We start from the raw sequence: 24762 nt of genomic DNA, 5'->3' as shown, positions 1-24762 counted from the left end.
TCGCAGCCTAGATTACTATGTCACAGCAGTACTGGTGTTGCTTTAGTGATTAAATCTTTTGTGGTTTCCTGGAAAAGTTTTAACAGCTTCGATGTGGCTATTTAAAAGGTCAGCCTTCTGGACTTGTGTCAGAAGTCTGTCAGATACTAGGAAGATGGATGCTTTAAGTTGGAGAGTAGAATTTTACGTTTCTCAGGCAGAGTAACTAAATATGGACTTATGTGGCAAGACCTTTTCACCATTTGGAGAGGAGACTCTAGAGTTCTCTTTGGAGACTGTTGTTGATAATGTAGAAATACTGTGAAAGAAGTGTTATGCCCGTATTTTTCTGTTTTCTGGTCTCTGTCATTTGGGATGACTCAGTAGGAGATAGGTCACTGATACCAACACCTATTTTTACTGCTTTCCTCTGCTCTTATCTCTCATTACCTCTTTTAGCTGGGCCACAAGCTCATTTTGATGCCATTTCAACTCATGCCTCCTACTAACTCACTCTTCAGAAAACTGATTTCACATTGTATGGTGGGAAGAGCATTGCAATCATTGGGAACGAGGGCAGCCCTTGGAAAAGCCACTTAATAATTACCGTTTGACCTTAGTTTGCTCTTCTCATTAAAAAAGTGATTTATGTTAGATTAGTTATTTTCTTTTTGTTTTGACAAAGAACTTTTGTTCAAATAGAATCCTTAAGTGGTAATAGAAGTAAATAAAAAAGATAAAAGTGAAGCTGCTCAAATAGAAGCAGGAATGTAGCGTATAGTTTGTTTCTCTCCTTGAGGTGTCCCCATGGAAGACACTATTGGGCTTTTCAGAAACCCAATTTGGATACTACTGGATTATTATTTGTAACAATGATATCATTCTGTCTTTATTTTGAGGAAGTCGCTATTGGATATGTGATCTACTTACCCTGGTGAGGTCTGCATTGTCTATTTTAGGCCTTTAAGCATCCTCCTCACCACTACACTCCTACTCTCCAGTTCACTTTGTCTCAAACTGGGGACCCATAAGGGACCTCTGGTAGATGGTATCTTACAGTCTCTTGAGCTCAGTGCACTGGCACCACACTCAGAGAAGGTAGGACTTCATGCATTAGTGGGACAAATAAAATGTCAGAATCTTTCAATTCTGCCTTCTAGTATTTAGAATAAGAGAGAAGCTTAGAGCAAACAACATTTTATAGACCAAGGGAATCTATACCATCAGTTCTTATATCAACTGTTGAGCAACATAATTGTGTTGGAAAAAATTAGTTATGTTTTCAGTCTTTAAAAAGTTGAATTAGTAAACATGGAGTCAACCAAGCTATTATTTGTCTTTGAGAAACTGAAGTGAATAAAATCAGCGTTTTTTAAGACTATCATTTCTTAAAACATTTTTTGTTCTGAGGGAGCGGTAATTTACATAGGAAGTGAAGTTTCAGGAGATAGAATTGCTGGTATCTGCTTATTCTCTGTCTGCCTTGTTAGTTTCTATTCCATGCTTGCTCTGCATGAGAAGGTTGGCAAACCTTATTCTAACTTCTGAGACTTAAACACCCCTAAATCTAAATACCACATTTCTTTAGCAGCTCACTTGGTATCCATATCACTCTCCCTGCTCCCAAATGGGCAGATATGACCACCTGGATGGGGCTTCTCCTCTCTCTCTCCATGCAGGGAAAATCATAGTGAAATTGAACGGCGGCGACGGAACAAGATGACAGCCTACATCACAGAACTGTCAGACATGGTACCCACCTGTAGTGCCCTGGCTCGAAAACCAGACAAGCTAACCATCTTACGCATGGCGGTTTCTCACATGAAGTCCTTGAGAGGAACTGGCAACACATCCACTGATGGCACCTACAAACCGTCTTTCCTCACTGATCAGGTCTCTGGGATGTACAACTCTGAGAGAGTCTAGAATCTGTTGAAAGTTTTAATCTTTTTGAAGTAATGACCATAATTCTGAATAGTGCATTATGTTGGGAGTCAGAGCAGAGCTGAGTCTGTAGATAGTTTAAAGGACAAGAATTCATTTCTTAGGGAAAACTTCAGACCATGGAAAAGTGAGTTTTGATCCCTGTCTGTAACGTTTATTAGCATTGGAACAGTGAGTAGAGAAGACTTGTGAACACCATTTAGCAAGCTCATAGGTATTTTAGAATTTCACTTATGAATACAGCCTACAAGGTGGAAGAAGAAGAATGGAATCACAGGGAGAGGAGATGGCTGTGTCCATGGAACCAGTTTTCTTCCTTGGCCTTAGGGTTATAGAAAGAAGAAGAAATTTATTTCTTATTCCTGAAGTGGCTTCCAGTTTTAGTGATGAAAGGAGTCTAACAGGCAGTCATCATTTCTTACAGATGTGCTCTGTTACATTTGATGCACTATGAGAAAAATAGAAAAGGCAAAAAACATTTCCAGCCTTTCAGGACCTCACTCTGAATATGAATATGTGAGTGGCGGGAGACACACATAAGTGAAAAATGATAAGAAAATGCATCCAGAGAAGAAATACCTTTTAAAAACTCATTAATAATGTATATGGTACTAGATAGATATATATTGGAGGGATGGTTGAAGTGAGTAGAATGACCAGGCCTAAGGGAAGATGATCAGCAAAGACTTCTAAGAGTAGGGAAGCCATATTCTGTTTTGATTATTAAAAATAACACATGGTTATTGCAGAAAAATTTGGAAAATACAGAAAGTATAAGGAAGAAAAAAATTGACCTGTAATACCACCCTTTTAGTCAAAGGATTAGAAGAAAGGAAGGAATATGGTTTGGAAGGAAGCACACATAGCACAGATTTTATATATATGTACATTGAAATAGTTAATCAATTTGTTCTAACAGTATACATACAGATATTGATTAAGCAAACGCTAGTTATGCACCTTTTGTGGGCTAACCAGGTGCTTTGTGCTGTGAGAAATATAAAGAATGGTAAGAGATAGTCACTGGTGGAAACAGACATGTAAGTAAATAAATCATAATAAACACAGAATCAGTTCTATAATAGAGGTGCAATAATAAGTTCTGTAGAAGTGCAAATATGGAAAACAAAGAATAGGGGAATAGTGTTGTAAATATTGGGAATAACTTGAGCACAAGCCTAGTGAGAATGATTGAGTTATTCAAGGAAAATCAAGTAGTTTAGCATGCCTTGGGAGATGTTAATAGGAAGGTAGGCTAGGACCTGATGATGGAGTGTTTAGGTGTTATGTTAAAGAATTTAGGTTTTGGGCCGGCCCCGTGGCTTAGCAGTTAAGTGTGCGCGCTCCGCTACTGGTGGCCCGGATTCGGATCCCGGGCGAGCACCCACCACCGCTTCTCCGGCCATGCTGAGGCTGCGTCCCACATACAGAAACTAGAAGAATGTGCAACTATGACGTACAACTATCTACTGGGGCTTTGGGGAAAAACAAAAAGGAGGAGGATTGGCAATAGATGTTAGCTCAGAGCCAGTCTTCCTCAGCAAAAAGAGGAGGATTAGCACAGATGTTAGCTCAGGGCTGGTCTTCCTCAGCAAAAAGAGGAGGATTAGCACAGATGTTAGCTCAGGGCTGATCTTCCTCACAAAAAAAAAAAAAAAGAATTTAGGTTTTAATTTTTAGGCAGTGAGGAGCCATCAAAAATGTATTAGTAATAAAAAAAGACAAAATCGTCCCATTTGCAACAACATGGATGGACCCGGAGGGTATCATGTTAAGCGAAATAAGCCAGACAGAGAAAGACAAACACTGCATGATTTCACTCGTAAGTGGAAGATAAACTAACACACAGACAGAACTGTTTGGTGGTTACCAGGGGCAAGGAGAGTGGGGGGTGGGAACAAGGAATGAAGGGATACATTTATATGGTGACTGACAAACAATAATGTACAACAAGAATTTCACAATAAAGAAAAAAAAATGTATTAGTAGATGTGGTAGCATTTTAAGGGTGAATTGGAGAGAGTGAAAGCAGGGAGACCACTTCATTAGTCTTGGCGTAAGATGACTATGACAGTGACATGGTATTGGAAAATAGAATTAATAAAGCTGAGTTATCCTTGGAGTGTGGGAGAGAGTAGTTAGATTTTGAGGTTTGTAGCCTGAGAGCAAGGTGATACTGTTAATTGAGAAAGAGAATGCTGGAAGAGCACAGAGGATTGTTTTTTTGGAGGGGGAAGTAATGACAGGTTTTGAGATGTTGCAGTTGAGTTGCTAGTAGAATATCTATTTGGAAACGTTTAACAGATACTTGGAATTCAGGTCTGCTTAAAGCTCAAGAAAAAAATTAGGCAAGTCTAGAGATGTAGACTTGGGTATCATTTCATAGCAGGGAGGAGTGAATATGATTTCTCAGGGAATAGTGGGTGTGGTATAACTAGAGAAGAGAATTTAAGATAGAACCTTGGTAATGCCTACACTGAAGACTTGAACAAAGGAAACGGAGCCTGAAGCAGAGAGGAGACATTTAGAAAGGATGCAAAAGTTGGAGTGCAGTGTCATAGAAGCTAGGGGAAAATAAAATTTAAAGGATAGAATGGACAACATTGTCATATTCTGCAGAGATTAAGTAAAATGATAAAGAGCCATGAAGGAGTCTTTCACTTGCCAAATTGAATTGGCAATTGGGAAAACATTAGTAACCTCCTGAAAAAAACATGAATGCAGTGGTTTAGAGTGAAGATTGCAGTGGGATTGAGAAATAAATGAAAGGTAAGAGAATAGAGCCAGTGAATACAATATTATTCTTAGTATAAGCTTGGCACTGAAAAAGAGAGATGAGTTGGGCAAAGTTCAGGGAAGATTTGTATAGACTTGAGAAACGTTGATTACATTAATAGAACTGAGGGAAAAGAGAGAGAAAATAGCAATATTTGTAGAGCAAGATCCTAAAAAGAAACCAGAGAGGGTGAGATCAGGAACTCAATTATTAGGGCCGGCCTGGTGGCGCAAGGGGTTAAGTGCGCGCGCTCCGCTGCGGCGGTTCGGATCCTGGGTGCGCACCAACGCGCCGCTTGGTGAGCCATGCTGTGGCGGCATCCTGTATAAAGTGGAGGAAGATGGGCACGGATGTTAGCCCAGGGCCAGTCTTCCTCAGCAAAAAGAGGAGGATTGGCAGATGTTAGCTCAGGGCCGATCTTCCTCACACACACGCAAGAAAAAGAACTCAGTTATTGTTAGTGATAAGCCTTTTTATTCCCCATCTTGAGTCGTGAGGTAAAGAGGAGGAGGTGGATAGAGACATTGAGGAAATGTCTGTTGGAAAAGGCATTCTTGTCAGTGAAGGTAATTACATTTATGGTGCAAAACTGTAGCTTTGGATCAGGCAGGAGCCAGCAATTGCTTATGGAGGGATACATATGGCCTGAAGTGTCTTACTTCTTTCCGTGAATAATAATACTTGGTTTTTCAGAGTTCAGTATTAACTTTTATTTCTCTTCCTTGGGCAGGAACTGAAACATTTGATCTTGGAGGCAGCAGATGGCTTTCTGTTTATTGTCTCATGTGAGACAGGCCGGGTGGTATATGTCTCTGACTCAGTGACCCCTGTTTTGAACCAGCCACAGTCAGAATGGTTTGGTAGCACACTCTATGATCAGGTGCACCCAGATGATGTGGACAAACTTCGTGAGCAGCTTTCTACTTCGGAAAACGCCCTGACAGGTATGAGTTATGTGGATGGAAAATGAATGGAAAGTCCTTCCTTCTTTTTTTTTTTTCTGAGACAGAAGAGGTGTTTCAGCTCTTAAATTTGTTCATTGACTCTGGCAGGGCTTCTAGAATTTTCTCCTTTAATATAATCAGTTCTTTTTATCCACATGCAGATAATACTCTTTGTAGCTCATCCTTAGAAACTGTTTCCTTAGTGACAATGCTCAAATAAAAGTTTACTTTAATCTTAATATTAGTGTAAATAAAACAGTAAAAGCCAAACCTACAATAAACTTGTTCCATTCTAAAAGAATTAAATTATCCATGTTTCTGTCTCATTTGTATGGGTAATTACCTGATATTTTTTCCACCCAGTTGTGCTTGGCTTTGGCTTTGTACCAGGTTCTATGATGGTAGATTTTTATTTTAGAGGCGTGTAGTTATCAGTCAGTGTATAAGTTTCTTTTTTTTTCCCTCTGTATCTGTACTATTTTTCTGACTTGTTTTTGTTTTGAGTTTTTTCCCTCTATTTTAATGCTGTTCAGTCTTTTTGCCCAGAGTTTGGCTAAAGGAAACAAGTCACATCTGCTCCTCAGCAACTCTGGAAAAAATTTTAAAGTGGAAGTAGATCAAAACTGGTAATTAAAATAAAATGCAGAAAAGTCCATTATGGTCATAATGTTGGTGTTTAATTTCCCCCTCTTTTATGTTTTTATGGATTTCATTTTTCTAGTTCTTCTTTTTCCCAAAAGTTGCCTTTCTTTTCTGTATACTAGAGGGACGAACAGTTTTGGCTTGAGATGGATATGTTTCTATAGCATATAAGATTGTTTTTAAACCAATGACATTCACTCTGTGTGTGCGTGTGCACATGCATGTGTATAAAAATAATTAGACCTGAGAATATAGCCTTGCCTCTTGCTGGCCACCATTACTTTCCACTCCTACCTTCCCTTGCACAAGGTTATTTTCAGTGCTGCCTTTGAACTTAAGAGTAAGATTCATTGGTAGGAATTGAGGTATTTTAGGCTTGAAAAAATTCGTCTCCTACTTGGCCTATTCTGTTATTAGCAAGGATATTGGAGGGCATGAATAGGATACTTACTTATCTTTGCCTCCAGTATCTCTCCCCCTCTTCCTCACACACAAGAATGCACTGTAGACTGCTCTTCACATTCTTCTTCAGGGCGTATCCTTGATCTGAAGACTGGAACCGTGAAAAAGGAAGGTCAGCAGTCTTCCATGAGGATGTGTATGGGCTCAAGGAGATCATTTATTTGCCGTATGAGGTGAGTGTCAGGCTGAGAATTGTGATTTGACATAGGAAGGACTAAGAGCTGAGGGTTTGAGTTCTGGTCAGAGGAGTTAAACTTTTAAATCCAAGCTCCAGTTGGATTAAATTTAACTCTCAAGACCCACATGGGTTGTAACACAGAATAAAGTGTTTGATAAAGCGACTAACATTTACTGAATGCCGCTTATGCCAGACATTATGATAGGTGCTTTATGTCTGTCATCTCATTTCCCACAACTGCCCTGTAGGGTAGAATTCATAGTTACTATTTTGCTGATAGAAAAACAGACTCAAAGAAATTAACCTCCCAGGATTACATAGATATTATCTGAAACAGGCTTTCATTTTAATCCACAGACTCCAAAACCTATATTTTTCCCCAGTACATCATGAGACAACATCCAAGTACTCAGACCATTTCGGCATTTTTTTTTTTTTTTCCCATAGAAATTTGAGACTTTCTTATGTCTTTTGGTTAGTATTTAGTGTTTATAAATTATATACTATATATTTTAGGATTCTGAAGAAAGGATGGTGGTACTTTCTACACAGGTAGAAATGACATCTCTTAAAAGTCACAAAATAAGTTCAGGTTGTATAATGGAAATGGGCTACATTGTACTGAGAGGATGCTTATTAGAAATGGTGAGTAGGATATTAAGAAAGGTTTCCTGGAAGAGTTACAAAATTGATTATTATGTGGCATAGTGGTTTAGAGTAGCCTCTGGACCTAGATTACTGGATTTGCCACTTATTATCTTCTGAGCTCTTGAGCAGGTTAAGTGACTACTTTGCGTTTTGATTTCGTCATCTAATATTGGGAGTTATATTAATATCAACCTCATAAAGTTGTGAGGATAAGATGAATAAATATATGTAAAGATGCTTAGAATAGTGCATGGCACATATTAAATTCTATGTAAGTTTTATCTATTATTTTTATTTTGAAGAAATAAGAGAGAGAAAGTAGAGAGAATGGGAGAGAGTGTCCCAGTATGTGGACATGGCTAATGCAAAGACATAGGCAGGAGCAAGATAAATAATAACAGGGCCGGCCCCGTGGCTTAGCGGTTAAGTGCGCGCGCTCCGCTGCTGGCGGCCCGGGTTCGGATCCCGGGCGCGCACCAGGGCCGGCCCCCGTGGCTTAGCGGTTAAGTGCGCGCGCTCCGCTGCTGGCGGCCCGGGTTCGGATCCCGGGCGCGCACCGACGCACTGCTTCTCTGGCCATGCTGAGGCCGCGTCCCACATACAGCAACTAGAAAGATGTGCAGCTATGACGTACAACTATCTACTGGGGCTTTGGGGGAAAAAAAAATTTCTAATAAGAAAAATTGTCATAATAAATCAAAACTTTAAAAAAAAAAGATAAATAATAACAAAATGTAGCAGATAGATGGGGTTACAGTATAGAGCTGGAGTCAGCAAACCACAACTCTTTATTTTTAAATTTTTTTTTATTTTGTAAATAAAGCTTTATTGAAACAAAGTCATTCCCATTTGTTTACATATTGTCTGTGGCTGCTTTATGCTATAATGGCAGAGGTGACTAGTTGCAACAGATTGTATGGCCCACAAAGCTGAAAATATTTACTATCTGGTCCTTTACAGAAAAAGCATACTGACCCCTGATGTAGAGAATCTCTCTATTTGAAGGACATTTGGAACATCTTGACTTCAAATTCTAGGACAGTTATAAGTTTTAGAAATACCAAACTTGACTTCTTTATCCCTCCTTGTTAGGAGCGTTGTTACCAATTTCCTGTGTCTAGTTGTATCCAGAGTCTGTTATCTGGCTGTTAGCGGATGAAAAGTTCTTTGATAGTACAACTTAATTGCTTTTAATCTCTGTTCATTGAAACAGATGTGGCAATAGCTCTGTGGACCCAGTCTCCACGAACAGACTGAGCTTTGTGAGGAACAGATGCAGGTGAGATGCTAAGCAGTGAAAAACCAAGAGATGGCCAAGTTCCTGTAGAGATCATCACTTTTTCAACTATTTTACTGTAGTACTTCCTTTAGCAACCCTTGCCGTCATCCCTCACTTATCAGTTACTTTTGTTTCTGGCAGTGTTTTCCTGAATTTCTGAAGCTTCTTTCGCTCATCCTGTTTAAGGAAGTTGCCCTATCACTTGACGTACTTGCTTCCTGTTGCAGTACCTTTCAGTTGCTTTACTTTGGCAAGGGTCAAAAATATGGTGGTCACTTTTGGGTGGGAATGGCCCAAGTGTAGTTGTCCTGTTTTCTAAACACCCAGGAGGGGCCAGCCCGGTGGCGCAAGAGGTTAAGTGCGCGCGCTCTGCTGAGACGGCTCACCGGTTCGGATTGCGCGTGCGCACCGATGCACCGCTTGGCAAGCCATGCTGTGGCGGCGTCCCATATAAAGTGGAGGAAGATGGGCATGGATGTTAGCCCAGGGACAGTCTTCCTCAGCAAAAAGAGGAGGATTGGCAGATGTTAGCTCAGGGCCGATCTTCCTCACCAAATAAATAAATACCCAAGAGCCTAAAGTTAAAGGTACTAAGCCAGCATTGCCTTTTAAGTGTTACTGGGTAAGTTTTCTCCTCACACCTGTAATTCTTCTAGGAATGGACTTGGCTCTGTGAAGGATGGAGAACCTCACTTCGTGGTGGTCCACTGCACAGGCTACATCAAAGCCTGGCCCCCAGCAGGTAGGAAAGTTGGATAGTGATTTCTCCCTTGGTGTAGCAGATTCCTCACAGAGTCCAAGAAGGTTAGCTAACATTTATCGTGTTAATTTTAAGCAGTAATGACATTAGCACTTTTTAGTTTATGTACTTTATAAACCATACATTTGAGGTATACATGTTCTTTCATACTTCTGTATAGCTCTCAAAGAAATACTATTTTTCTTGGTAAAAAGAAAGTAACTATGCAAAGAGTAGAGAGAAAATGCAGTCTTCTTCCCTTTCCACATAAAACATTGAAACATGGGCTTCTGTCTTTTCCAAAGGACATAAATAACTATTGGTATTTGGTTTAATGTAATTATTGGTTGTTTGCTTACTTGAAAAGTCACAGCTTGGGAAAGACATCTGTTCTCTGCCTATGATATAGTCACAGAATGAATGGCTATCTTCATATGTGTTTGGTTTGGCCAGCATAGTTTTTTAGAATACTTTGGGTGGGACCTGTACTCTGCAGTTTATCACAATTAATATGGGTAAAATATATGAATTAATATATATAAAAATACTTTAAACAGTACCTGGCATATATGGTAAATTCTGTATAGTTGTTTACCTTTATTCTTATCTTTCAGCACACTCTATTATTTTATACCTAGCCTTTTCATACCTACATGTATTATCTTTACCTATCTGATTTTTGAAGGCAATTCAGTTTGAGATCCCTATTAAACCTTTTAACTTCACCTCTCTGAAGGTGTCTCCCTTCCAGATGATGACCCGGAAGCTGGCCAGGGGAGCAAGTTTTGCCTAGTGGCCATTGGCAGACTGCAGGCAAGTATGAATTTTCCACATCTATATCATCCCTTTTCAATGAAAAGAAATCTTCAGGACTTGTTCATGTTATTTTTCTTTTGTTCTCTGAATACAAATGAAGAATTCTGTAAAACTCCAAATATTTGGAGGAATATGGCATTCATAGTTAACATTGCTTCTCTTGGATTTAGCAGAAGCCAAAGACGATGAGAGAGGGAGGGAGGGAGATCTTTTCTGCTTATCTTTCATATTTTTAGCTTTACGGTGCTGAATTTTCTATTTCCAACTAATTTCTTTTGCTCCTATTCAAGAGAAGAAAGATCTTTTCATTTTATCATTATATGACTAACAATAGAGAAGTGAAATTATTTTGATTTTTCTCGTAAAAATAGATGAGTTTCTTCGTTTCTTGGGACTATAATTTTCCAATCTGAATAGTGAACACTGTGTAGCGAAATGAAAGTAGGTGGGTTTGGGTTTAATGAATTTTCATCTTTCTTTACAAAGTTGGTAAAGAGAACATAAGTAGGAGGACAGCGTGATCTCATGCCTTCTCTGATTGTGATTGTAATTTTTTTCTTTTCTGGATGACATGTGAAAGTTTAGAACTTCCTAAAAGTGGGAGCCTCGTATACATGACCATGAGGAAATGGGAAATACATCTGTAAAGAATGGTGTCATTTTATCTCATTTTTATCTCTTTTCTTTCAGGTGACTAGTTCTCCCAACTGTACAGACATGGGTAATGTTTGTCAACCAACAGAGTTCATCTCTCGACACAACATTGAGGGAATCTTCACTTTTGTGGATCACCGCTGTGTGGCTACTGTTGGCTACCAACCACAGGTGAGGAACTGGAACTGTTACACCACTGATACTTAGGCCTCTGTTTTGCCTGGCTCTGCTGAGATTATTTAATCAGGTAATTCCAGAGATAGCCAAACATATCAGCCTCAGCTCAGAGAAAGAGATGATCTTATTCTCTCAATAGCTAAATTTATTCTCAGCTTCCTACCAAGGTTATCATCTGATCTAGAAAAAAATCTGGCTTGTGAAACCAGGTGGGAGCAGCAAGTACAAATATGTATTTATTTTTGTTATTGATATTAATACAGATAATGATGCAAAAATGCTCATTTTAATTAGTTTTAATAGTATGGCCACATGTAGATAATTTGTGTAATCACCTAGATGCATAGTAACCCACAAAATATACAAATTTAGCGCCAGTTATTATGATTTTATTTAGATTTCTCATTCAGCAGACTGGGTAACTGTACCCAAGTTGAGAAATAAGTCATTATATAAACTTTCAAAACTATCGCGGCCAGGAGGAACTTCTGGCTCTGGCTGTGTGAAGTGGCTGGTGAAAAACAGGTCTTGAAAGAGAAGAACAAAGTTAGAGGGTTTACAGTACCTGATTCAATACCTATTATAAAGCTGGTGTTAATCAAGACATTGTGGTATTGGTGTAAGGATAGATATATGGTCAATAGACCAGAATAGAGTCTGTTCTCACATTTATGGTCAATTGACTTTCAACAAAGATGCCAAGATAATTCAAGGGGGAAAGAAGTCTTTCCAACAAATGGTGATGGAAAAATTGGATATCCGTATGCAAAAAAAAAAAAAAAGAACTTAGACTCTTACCTCACACCATACATAAAAATCAACTTAAAGACGTAAATATGTAAAAGCTAAAGTTACAAAGCTTCTAGAAAATCTTTGTCATCTTGAGTTAGACAAAGGTTTCTTATATGACACTAAAAGCATGATTTACAAAAGAAAAAAATGATAAATTGTATTGCATCAAAATTTGCCCTCTTAAAAGGACATCATTAACAAAGTGAAAAGACCAGTCACAGAGTAGGAGAAAATATTTGCAAATCATATATCTGAAAAAGAATTTGTATCCAGAATATATAAAGAACTCTCACAACTCATTAAGACAAACAGCCAATAAAAAGGGGCACAAGATTTGAATAGACATTTCACCAAAGAAGAAATATGAATGGCATATAAAAAGATGCTCATCATTATTAGTCATTAGGAAAGTGCAAATTAAAACCACAATGAGGTACCAATGTGTGCCCACTAGAATGGCTATAATCAAAAAGTGTTAGTGAGAATGTGGAGAAACAGAAGCCTTCATACGTTGTTGGCAGATGTAAAATGGTATAGCCACTTAAGAAAAACATTTTGGCAGTTTCCTAAAAAGTTAAATATAACTTACCCTGCAGCCTAGCAATTCCACTCCTAGGTATTTATCCAAGAGAAATGAAAACATATGTTCACTCAGAGATTTATATACAAATGTTCATAGCTGTATTAATAATAGCCAAAAAGTGGAAATAGTCTAAATGTCCACTAAGTAGTGAATGGTTACACAAACTGGTATATTCATGTTAGAATACTGCTGAGCAATAAAAAGGCATATACTATTGATACATGCAACAACATAGATGAACTTCAAGAATCTTAAGTTAAATGAAGGAAGACAGGTCCAAAAGACTACACGTTGTATGATTCCATTTATGTGAAATTTCTAAAAAAGGCAAAACTAAAGAAGCAGAAAGCAGATCAGTGGTTGGCTCGGGGTTTGTGAGCAGGGATTGACTACAAACAGGCACAAGGGAACTTTGCAGGGCAGTGGACATATTCTAAAACTGGATTGTGGTAATAGTTGCGCAACTGTCTAAATTTAATATAGATCATCAAATTGTACACTTAAAATGAGTGAATTATATATATGTAAATTATACCTCAAATCTAAATAAATGCAGTTAAAATAAATGTATGATATTCTGAAAAGGAAAAATGCTCTAGAGGCCAGTTGCTTAGCAGATTCTATCTTCTTTTTTTGTCCTTTTTTTTTTTTCCTTCCTCCACACTTATCTATAATCCTAGGATAAAGAGAGGAGAAATAAAATCTGAGTCCCCTTGCTGATAGGCCAGGAAAGTTAGATGATCGTAAGAGTCAATCTTACTCTTCTTTTTCTCTTTTAGGAACTCTTAGGAAAGAATATTGTAGAATTCTGTCATCCTGAAGACCAGCAGCTTCTAAGAGACAGCTTCCAACAGGTAACTTTTTTTCCTAGTTTGGGTCAAAATAATATTTTCATGTAATATCTCTTATCACATTCATTCCACAACTACTTATTGACCACTGATTAATGAAGTACTGTGGCAGGCATTACATTTTACATTCTTTAGTACTTAACCTGTATTTTTAAGGAACAGAAAATGCTTTGAAACTATGGATAATGTCCATGGTATTTTTGTTTGGCTTTGGCTACTCACTGTCTTGTATCCGACTAGCTGTATCTAAGGAGCTGTCTTTAAAGTATTTAAAATATTCTAGGTTTCACTGAATTGTGGATAGTAGTAGAAAAATTCACTTCACAGTTCTTTTATAGATAAGTGAGAGTTGACTCTTAATTGTAATTTTCAGGCCCTAAATCCTGAAAATATCGGGTGAATTTAATTTCAGGACAGACTTGGCTTTAGGTAGCAGTTCTTACTTTATATTAGACTAGTTAATTTTCCTCTTTAAGCCTCAGAGGTATCCTTACTGATACAATGGGTATAATAATAGTACTTCAGAAGGTGGTTGGGAAGATTAAATAAGGTAATGCATTTAAAGCACATAACTCAACTTGTAGAGGAAATCAGACAATGGCAGTGAAAAGTCTCTCTCTGTATTCTAAGTCCTCAGCATCACCAATTCCATCCACTCAGCTGTAGTTCACAGAAGGATCACATTTCGTGTATGTGTAGTGTCAGAAAAACTGTTCTGACTTCTGTTGAAACCGTTCAAAGCTAAGGACGTGGACCTTTGGCAGTGTGAGAAGATATTGTACAGTATATTTTAAAGTCATGAAATTCATAAGCCTGATGCTTTTGTCCAGAGTATCATTTTATCACTTCTGGAAAATGTCTATTTGAGAACAGCTTTAATGGCCCATATATACACTCTAATCTCAAGGTTATTATTCTGACGTCAGTTGCTATAATTTTATTTTTTATTTTTATTTTTTAAATTTTTATATAATTGCTAAATTGTACTTTTTAAATTTATTTATTTATTTAATTTTTTTGTGAGGAAGATCAGCCCTGTGCTAACATTCGATGCCAATCCTCCTGTTTTTTTGCTGAGGAAGATTGGTGCTGAGCTAACATCCGTGCCCATCTTCCTCCACTTTATATGGGATGCCACCACAGCACGGCTTGACAAGCAGTGCGTTGGTGTGCACCCGGGATCCAAACCTGTGAACCCCGGGCCACCGAAGCAGAGCGCGTGCACTTAATCACTTGCGCCACAGGCCGGCCCTGCTGCTATGATTTTAGAGTACATAAGTAAAGGTGCTTTTTAATGTGCAGTCAACAGCTGCTTGCTTAATTGCTGATTTCTAGATTTTGATGTTTCTTAAGTCTAGATGGTTTTTTTTTTTTTTTTGCTTTTCATTACATAAATTTAGTTATTTCGAACAAAGCTTGTTTTCCTTTTTTCCTTCCATTTTGGTACTGCAGTGCTTTGTTTCACACTTGATTTGTAAAAGTTTTATATCTATATCTAAAATATGCCATTTTATTGTTAAATGAAGTATGTCCCATTTTCTGCTATAATTATTTCTCAGTCATATTATTATGTCAACAGTTAGTTACTGCCACACTCTTGTCAGCTTAAAACATAAGTGTTATCACTTACTTTTTCTTAAAAAACAATTTAAAGTGTAGGTATTTTGAAGTACTGGGCTTATACTTCAGTGGAATATATATGTACAGCAATAAGCAGGTTTTCAAATCCAGTACTTAGTTTGTGTACAACTGTAATTATGTTTATTGTGTATATATTATACAGAGCATGTGTAAGTATTAAAGGCTACTTACTATTGTTTAAATGCAGATATTCACATCTCATTTCTTTTTTATCATATTAAATAAATGTTGATGTTCTTTAAAAAAAGAAAAAGCACATAGCCTAGTGCTTGACATATAACTACAAAATAAATGTTAGTTGCTAATATTATTATTTTTTTATTGTTAGAGAGGGAAGGACAAAAGATTATTTTCTATTCCATGAGACTACTAACTAAAATAATCTAAAATTACTTTCTTTTAAAAAACAAAAGCAAAACAAGACTAAGGCCAACTTAGTTTTATTTATAGAAACCTCCACAGGTGCTGTGAAAACAAATTCTCAGGTTGGGGGAAAAAGCTAGGATTAAGGAGCAATGTGTAAGTTATATTCGGTGTCATTAAACATACAAATTTCTAGTATAGACTTGTAAAGCTAGATCAGCATATCTTTAAGGAGCTTTCCAAGGGAAGTGGAGAAACATAGTTTTTTCTCTCCTGGAAATAATTGTTACTCCTTTTTGACTTTGACTAGAGCGTCAGATAGCTTGGGACTCTGGGAGGAAACATGATAAATATACCTCCTCGTTAGTCACTTAGTTTTCACTCCTCATCATGCTTTGGTTGGTAACATAGAAAGAGACTGGTACTTCAAGGAGAGTGACACAAGAATCTTAGGGTTGTAGAAATGGGAAATTGAAACAAAAGTTTTCTAAAGAAAATTTCTTATGGGTTTCATTGACAGCATGAAAACTTTTTCAGGTGGTGAAGTTAAAAGGCCAGGTGCTGTCTGTCATGTTCCGGTTCCGGTCTAAGAACCGTGAGTGGCTCTGGATGAGAACCAGCTCCTTTACTTTCCAGAACCCTTACTCAGATGAAATTGAGTACATCATCTGTACCAACACCAATGTGAAGTATGTACCCTAAAGGCCTTTTCCAGTGTTGGGATTTCTCATGGGCCGAGTTGCTTAGCCTTACCAAGCTACGTCCTTCTCTTCTACTTTTCTAGTAGTAAACACCAGTAGTTTGAAGTTCCTCATCTTCCAACTTCTTAGAATTTTGAGTAGGTTATCCAGGTAGAAAAAGATTTTAACAAATAATAGTTTGGAGACTAGGTTCTGAGATCTGGAGGGTTTGTATTTCAATTTTATGCTTCAACTCATTCTAGAAAGGATTTTTTTTTTATACACCAGTTTATTGCTCTAGTCTGGCAGGATTTTCCTCTAGAGGAGGTGTCTGCAAACTCTTTCTGTAAAAGTTCAGATCATAAATATCTTAGCTTTGTGGGGCATATGGTCTCTATTGCAACTACTCAACTCTGCTGTTGTACAAAAACAGTCCTAGACAAGTGAAATGAACAAAGATGGCTATGTTCCAGAAACTTTTATTTACAGAAATAGGCAATGGACTAGATTTGGCCCATGGACCATAGTTTGCTTTAGAACATAGCTGCATCCACTCTTTCATTAGTTTCTGTTGCTCTATTCCTTGATTCCCTTCTGTTTGAGCTTTCTTTCTCAGCTTTGTAAAAAATAATTTTATTGAGATAGATTTCAGATACCATACAGTTCCCCCATTTAAAGTGTACAATTTTTTTTAGTATATCACAGGGTTGTGCAACTATTACCACAATATAATTTCAGTACATGCTCATCCTCCCTAAAAGAAATCCTCATTAACAGTCATCCCTCCACCCAAACCCTATACAATGACTAGTCTACTCTCTGGGCATAAATGGAATCATACAATATGTGGTTCCTTTATGACTGGCCTCTTTCACTTAGTATAATATTTTAAGGGTCATACATAGTGTAGCACGTATCTATACTTCATTTCTTTTTTCTTTTTTTTCGTTTTGGTGAGGAAGACTGGCCCTGAGCCAAGGTCTATTGCCAATCTTCCTCTTTTTGCTGAGGAAGATTGGCTCTGAGCTAACATCCATGCCCATCTTCCTCTATTTTTTGTATATGGGATGCCACCACAGCACAGCTTGATGAGCAGTGTGTAGGATTAAACCTGCGCCCGGGATTTGAACCTGTGAACCCCAGGCCGCCAAAGCAGAGTGTGCGAACTTAACCACTATACCACCAGGCCGGCCCCTGTACTTCTTTTTATTACCGAATAATATTTCTTTGTATGAGTATACCACATTTTGTTTATCCATTCATCAGTTGATGGACATTGAGTTATTTCCACTTTTTGGCTACTAAGAATTCTGCCATGAACATTTGTGTACTAGTTTTTGTGTGGATATGTTTTTATTCTCTTGGGTATGTACCTAGGAGTGGAATTGCAGAGTCACATGGTAACTCTGTGTTTAATCTTTTGAGGAACTGCGAAAACTGTTTTCCAAAGATGCTGTACCATTTTACACTCCCATCAGCAACGTATGAGGGTTCCAGTTTCTCCACTTTCTTTCTTTTATTGTACTCATCTTAGTGAGTGTCACTTGTCAAGTTACTGCTTTTCCATTTAATCTGTCTGTGTAGAATTGGCCTTGAACCTACCTTTTGAAGATCTGATTATAAATAATTAACAAGTGGAAGTAATGCCTGGTGACAACATTGAGTCTGTATCCTCCACTTCAATTTTTAGGGCTTGTAAAGTTTAATTCTTTGCTAATTAACTTAGTGTAACAGTGGATTGAATTAGAAATATTTGTTAACTTAGGTTTCAGGTATATGGTTATGGTCATTGTAGTTTTTAATTTTTTTTGTTTTTGCATCTTTATACTACAGAGCAACCATTGTTTTGTGTTTCCATTTTGCTTAAATTTTGAAATTTTTAAGTCTTTTTAAGAACTTGTTTCTGGAAATAATGGCTTTCCCCATTTTTACATACAGTTTTTTCCACCAAAATTAATTTTAATAAATTATTAATTATTAATTTTTAATAAATATTCTTTATAGAACATTTGGGAAGTATTGAAAACTCTAAAGAGAAGGAAAAAATTCTCATTATTCAGAAATAGCCTTTGTTAATGTTTCAGTGTACATACTTCCAGTTTTTTTACTTATGCTTTTTTGTAAACACAATATAGAGATACACCCACACACCCACACCCCCCCACCCACCCACACACCACCCCCCAACAACTAGGTATTGAATCCCTAAGAACCGAAACAGGATGAACCCTTGTGCCATAGGACATAGTTTCTGTTTGTACCATGTCCATAGTGTGAATTATTTGCTGAATCTGAAGTTATAGGTGGCCTGTAGGATTGGACTCAAAAGGGGAATTTATTAGTGATTGCCCCGCCTACAGGTGAATCTGTAGATCTTTATGTACAAACAGAGTCAAATACTTTTTTTTTCCTCTGTTCTGTATGCTCTCCGTTTTCCCAGGAACTCCAGCCAGGAACCACGGCCTACACTGTCCAACACGATCCAGAGGCCACAGCTAGGTCCCACAGCTAATTTACCCCTGGAGATGGGCTCAGGGCAGCTGGCACCCAGGTGAGAAATGATGGAAGAATCATTTATTGAGCAGTGACTAGCCCAGGGAATGGCTGTCTGCAATCCTATTTTTTTGTTTGTTTATTTTTTTTAAGCCCCTTTTAAGATTCTTTCTAAGTATCTTTTTCCCTGTTTCTCTCTTCACTGGCGTTTAACATATAGGCAGCAGCAACAGCAAACGGAATTGGACGTGGTTCCGGGAAGAGATGGACTGGCGAGCTACAATCATTCCCAGGTTAGTGTGTCGTCTTTGAAGAGGATGGTGAGCATTTCCTTAAGAAATGTCCCCCAGTGCCAGTTAGAGTGTATGTGTATCTTTATATGAATTTAGGGATTATTGAATTGTCATATTAAACCTTTCATGGTTATTTTTATCATTGTATTCCACAGGTTTCTGTTCAGCCTGTGACAGCCACAGGGCCAGAACACAGCAAGCCCCTGGAGAAGTCAGATGGTCTGTTTGCCCAGGATAGAGACCCAAGATTTTCAGAAATCTACTCCAACATCAATGCGGGTATGTTTCTTCTTTGTTTTCCTTTTAAATTCTCATCTTGATCACTTATGATGGGCCTGCTGCTGCTCAGTCAGTAGTCTTCCAACATATTTCCACTTAATTATAATATAATACATCATGAATAAATAGGAACTTGCTGAACTAATATACTACAGCCCCTTGACCGGCCCTCCCCCAACTCCTTTTGGTCCACAGATCAGAGTAAAGGCATCTCCTCCAGCACTGTCCCTGCCACCCAACAGCTATTCTCCCAGGGCAACACATTCCCTCCTACCCCCAGGCCGGCAGAGAATTTCAGGTGAGCCCCATATGTGTGTGCTGCTTTATAGGGCAACTGAGAGATTCAGTTGCTGAATCCAAGTTTTATTCTTCCCTAGCTTTCTCTGGTTATTTCAGACAAAGCAATGGAACTTGTAGGGCCTAGGATGAGGCACGCTGCTTTTCTTTCTCCTATTTCTTTGCACCTTCCTATTGCCATGTTCTGGGTTTCATCTCTGTGTGTCCTGATCAGTGTGTGACTGTCAGTCTGTCTCGTCTTTTCCAAATTCTGTTATGAAGTTTTCCTTAACCCTAGGGAAGTCAGGGGACTGTAGGGATAGCCCTAGATTGTCCTGTGATTCCTAGATTCTGTGATAAACCTATCCTTTTAATCCTTTACCTCACTGTTTGTTCACTCGTAGAAATAGTGGTCTGGCCCCTTCTGTAACCATTGTCCAGCCATCAGCTTCTGCAGGGCAGATGTTGGCCCAGATTTCCCGCCACTCCAACGCCACCCAGGGAGCCGCCGCAACTTGGACCCCTAGCACCCGCCCAGGCTTCTCTGCCCAGGTAAAGCTTCTCATTTGTCTGTCCCTTGTGTATAGTTTTTTGTTTGGTTGGTTGGGCTTTTCTCCATATGTAAAATTATTGTTGTCTATCTTAGACATTTTTTCCTCAAAACCCCCCCACCTTCCAATATGAATCTTTGTTGATACTAGCTTATCAGATAATTAAAAACCATGGATAATCCAAAAATCTCAGAGTCTATAGTTTTCATATATTCACTTTAAATCAGAATTGCTCACATAAAACGTGTTGAACAGGTTTGATTTTCAGATTTGTTTTGGAGTAAATTCTAAGAAATTTCCACTTTGGCCTGGGCTACAAAATATAGGAACAAAGGAGAAAATTAATTACTAAGTCACACACAGTGGTGTCTATTTAAAAAAAAAACTGTTGAAAAATCCTTATATAATATATATGTGTATATATAGTATATGTTAAGCCTAAAGCTAATATTCTTTCATATATTAATATATACTTATATTGCATAAGTAATATTTTAAATGAAAAAAACAAAACCAAAAGTAGGCTCCAAAATTGTTATACGCAGTATGATCTCAATTGTATAAAAAATGCATAGGAAAATAAAAACTGGAAGAAATTATCCAAAAATGTTAACCATGTGCTTTGGTGGTAGAATTATGAATGATTTTTTTTCATTTACTTTACAAATATTCCACAGTGCTTATGCATTACTATTATGGTGAGGAAAATGTTTAGTTACAAAAAAAAAGACATCATTAGGAACAAATGAATGCAATAAGACTGAATAATAAAATGATGCAAAGTGTTTTTTCTCTCTGTGTAATACTATACTGTTATTAATGCCTCTAATTTTTATAACTTTACAGTTTATAAAATGCTTTCATTTAAATCATTTTCATTTAATTCTCACAACTCTAAATGTATACTTATTTAAATCTCATAGTTTTACTTTTTGCACTTTATCACAACTGCCTAAAAATAGTGTCAAGGGAGATTGAGAGTTAATTAGAAGAAATATACAGTAGGAATTAAGTGATGAACTTGTCTCAGAAGAATGCAGTGATTGACAGAGGATTGACTCTCGTAAGAATGGTATGTGCAATAATGTTAATGTTCCATTTGTTGTTCTCTATCCCTTTCTCTCTTTTAGCAGGTGGCTACCCAGGCTACAGCCAAGACTCGTTCTTCCCAATTCGGTGTGGGCAACTTTCAGACTTCATCCTCCTTCAGCCCCATGTCCCTCCCTGGTGCTTCCACTGCGTCACCTGGTGCTGCTGCCTACCCTAGTCTCACCAATCGTGGATCCAACTTTGGTGAGTTTAGATAGAAGGAGGGTAACAGGAAAATCACACCACTAAAGAAAAAGATTTGATAGTTAAAATGGTTTGCTTGTGTCCTGGGTGCACTGACCTAAGGATGGAGAAATGCAAGGTGATAGTCTATTTGGAATTTAAAACCTACCCGCATGAAAAAGACTTTAGCACATAGAACAAAAAGCATGCAAGGTATTACAAGTTTAATAATACGTGAATTTAACCTAAATGAGCAAAGGACTCTTTTAAAAGGCTACCTAGAGAAGGAAAATTAATTTGGGGCTGGGTTTTGAAATAAAAGAGGCATTGATTGACAGAGAGAAAGGCAGAAGGTATCTAAGTAAAATTAATGACTTATATGTACTTATGTGCTTGTTTCTCCTCTCCAGTGGAGTTAGTAGATGGAAGTTGTTTATTCTTCATTGCTGTATTTCTAGCTCCTGAGACTGGACAGACTGCAGGACAATTCCAGACACGGACTGCAGAGGGTGTGGGTGTCTGGTCCCAGTGGCAGGGCCAGCAGCCTCATCATCGTTCAAGTTCTAATGAGCAACATGTTCAACAGCCATCAGCACAACAATCTGGCCAGCCTGAGGTCTTCCAGGTGAGAGGGTGAAAAGACTTCAGAAAATCAGAAACTAGGAGAGGAAGGGTTAGGGAGGAGAGACAGAGAAGGAAGCATGCATGGATTGAGGTGTTTGATTTGGGGGAGTGGGGTATGTAGGAGAAGACAGATGGGGACATGTAGGAATAAATGTCATTAATTGGAAAGATTGTGAATTTAGTGTGACGGACAGCCTTTAACCAGACCATAGTGATGTGAGGCCATGCGAAGAAGTCAAAGAAAGTAATTTTAGCCAATTCAAGGAGAACCACATCCCACTTTATAGTAGCTTGGGTATATACATACTGATTATAACTATAAAGGTTGATTTACATAAGTCCTGAGGGGACTGCAAGAATGAATGGAATAATCTTAGGCAGGACAAAGGAAGAGCTAGTTTAAAACACAGGTTGAAAGAATGCAAAACACATTTTGGTGAAAAACAAATAGGATAAGAGATACTCCATATGCAGTGTGTCTATAGGGGGTTATATGAAATGTAGCAAGCAGATTTTTCTCCCTTTGAAAATATTGAGGACTAGAAAAGAGGAATGTGAAACTGTAGAAGGAAGACAGGGGACTAGGAAAAAAGGTTGTCAGTAAGGGAGTCAGAGTTGCTGGGAGGAAGGAAGGCTAAGAGAATTCAGCACAGCAGAAACTCTGGGGCCAGGGATGATGGTTCAGGGGAATGTTGGGAAGGAGCTCCGTAAGTGTGAGGGATCAAGTTGTGTGACTCACACTTATTCTTTTTCTCTTATTAGGAGATGCTGTCCATGCTGGGAGACCAGAGTAACAGCTACAACAATGAAGAATTTCCTGATCTAACTATGTTTCCCTCCTTTTCAGAATAGAACTGTTGGGGTGAGGATAAGGAGTAGGGGAGAAAAATCACCATTTGTTTTCAAAAAGCAAATCTTTCTGTAAACAGAATAAAAGTTCCTCTCCCTTCCCTTCCCTCACCCCTAATGTGTACCCCCTTTCCCTTCTGGCCTTTCCCTTGCCCTCCTGCCTCTCTGAGATAACATTTATAGAAGAAATGGAGTGAATCCTCAAGGCTTTGGGGACCCTTTGAAAAATTGAGGCTGGGTGAGGTTAAGAATGCCTTTCCTTATGTCTGCCGACCAGAAATTTGTGCAGAGATAATTTGTGCGAGGGTCAAGGGGCAAGTTGGAGAACCTGACATCCACTGTTTGCCTTGGATACTGTGTCATGTTTTTGTAAAGAAATTCTGACTAAGGTCAGGGAGAGAAGAAATATCCTCATATTTGAGGACCATGAAACATGGTAGGTATATATGGGACTTTAGGAAGTGAGCATAGGCTCTTTGTGCTGCCTGTGAGCAATTCCTCTGGAAAGAAATATGAGTGAGGAAATGAGAGAGAGAGTGAGTGTGTGTGTGTGTGTGTGTGTGTATGTTTGTGGGGGCACACGCACGTGTGCATGTCTGTCTCTGTTTCTCTCTCCCTATTAGGGAGTTATGCAAAATTTGTCCCAGATTTTATCTTTGTCTTTCTCTGTATTTTTCAAAGAGTCCTAAGGAGTTAAATCTTTCAGGTATTTTCCATTTAGTATTGCAGCGAAAGAGTATTTAAATAAATGTCTTTGCTGCACTTGACATCTATGCCCAGCCAATATGCAACCGTAAGCAAATATATAAAGTCTTCTGTTGATATGGTTGGTCTGTCATTGAACATATTTAGTGATAAAGCTGGGTCATTCCGGCTTTTGGTGCTCTCACCTTATATGGAAGATCTGCAAACGTTACAGAAATAGGCTGGCAAGATAAACACTTTCAGAAACCGCATACTTGGCCATAAGGATAATGCTGCATTTTTCTGTCAGAATCACATATGATGTGTGTTGTGTAGAGGTTATTTCTGCATGGAAACTCAACTTCTTGGATTAGCAATCCCAGTGAAATTCCTTACTGCTGGAGTTTAAACCAAATACCAAGCCTTCTTGCAAAGTAGCCTCTTTCATCGCATTCTCCAAGTATCCAGTCTGGCAAGAAACTGAGATTCAGGTCTCTTCTGGGCCTATAGTTCTTTCCTCTTTGCTCCCTCTCCAATCTTGAGATTGGATTTTGCTTTATAGTACAAGTGTAATAAATCCATGTGATAGATGGGACCTGGACTCCCATGCCAACAGGGTCACTTAATAATTAACTATAGCCATATAAATGTGGATACAGGTTACTACTCTCACTCTTTACCTTCCTCAGGTAACAGTCATGTGTATCAGCCTTTTTTTTTTTTAATTGGCTCAGGCCAGTATCTTAAGTGCAAGACTGAATTAATAAGGAGAAGACATATTAAATGTAGCCATAGGGGACTGAGGAGCACAGATGGCCTTGGAGAGGCTGAGAGAATGTCATTACTGGGTATCCCTCCTTTTTGTCTCCATTCTGGTGCCAGGTAGTGGAGTGGAAAAGGAGACAGTTTATTTTTTTATTCTATGTGCACACATACAGTATACATATATATTTATATCACAATTTAAGAAACCAAAAAGTTGAGTTTCCAATGAAATCTTTGTTTTTTAATAATCGACTTTTTAAATGTGATCAGGACTATAATATTGTACAGTTATTATAGGGCTTTTGGGGAAGGGGAGGGGAGGGAGAAGATGCTCTGGGGGTTTTGTTTCTGCTTTTCCTTCAGGGTTTTATTTTTGATTGTTTTGTTTTGTTCTTGGCCATTTCTGTACTGCTGGCATCTGTGCTGAGCCTTACAGTGGCAAAAATAATGACATGTAGCAAAGATTTTAAAACAAAATATTTTTTCCTTTTGTAAACTTGCTTGTGTTGTGTGATCTTGATTGTGGCT

At 38.2% G+C, this 24762-nt stretch overlaps 1 protein-coding gene across 4 annotated transcripts in view; it reads left to right on the top strand.

The window, feature by feature from the left end:
• The window catches only part of ARNT (aryl hydrocarbon receptor nuclear translocator), a 63558-nt gene extending 38828 nt beyond the window's left edge, over window positions 1–24730 (top strand). For 2 of the 4 annotated variants that reach the window (XM_058539072.1, XM_058539070.1), the window contains 17 exons: window positions 1659–1872; window positions 5430–5643; window positions 6818–6920; window positions 8787–8852; window positions 9509–9594; window positions 10328–10404; window positions 11098–11232; window positions 13393–13467; window positions 16006–16157; window positions 18589–18699; window positions 18862–18934; window positions 19090–19213; window positions 19409–19511; window positions 19894–20041; window positions 21174–21333; window positions 21771–21937; window positions 22699–24730. In XM_058539072.1, the coding sequence (XP_058395055.1) occupies window positions 1659–1872; window positions 5430–5643; window positions 6818–6920; window positions 8787–8852; window positions 9509–9594; window positions 10328–10404; window positions 11098–11232; window positions 13393–13467; window positions 16006–16157; window positions 18589–18699; window positions 18862–18934; window positions 19090–19213; window positions 19409–19511; window positions 19894–20041; window positions 21174–21333; window positions 21771–21937; window positions 22699–22788 (2098 nt within the window). In that variant the 3' untranslated portion in view covers window positions 22789–24730. Of the gene's footprint in view, window positions 1–1658; window positions 1873–5429; window positions 5644–6817; window positions 6921–8786; window positions 8853–9508; window positions 9595–10327; window positions 10405–11097; window positions 11233–13392; window positions 13468–16005; window positions 16158–18588; window positions 18700–18861; window positions 18935–19089; window positions 19214–19408; window positions 19512–19893; window positions 20042–21170; window positions 21334–21770; window positions 21938–22698 lie in introns of all 4 variants that reach the window. The other 2 variants (XM_058539071.1, XM_058539069.1) reach the window with 1 other exon arrangement.
• The last annotated feature ends 32 nt before the right edge of the window (window positions 24731–24762 follow it).

The sequence above is a fragment of the Diceros bicornis genome, chromosome 4 (genome assembly GCF_020826845.1).
Source record: "Diceros bicornis minor isolate mBicDic1 chromosome 4, mDicBic1.mat.cur, whole genome shotgun sequence".
Classification (NCBI taxonomy): Eukaryota; Metazoa; Chordata; class Mammalia; order Perissodactyla; family Rhinocerotidae; genus Diceros; species Diceros bicornis.
The sequence above is the reverse complement of the archived record's forward strand: the minus strand, read 5'-3'. Positions and strand labels throughout refer to the sequence as shown.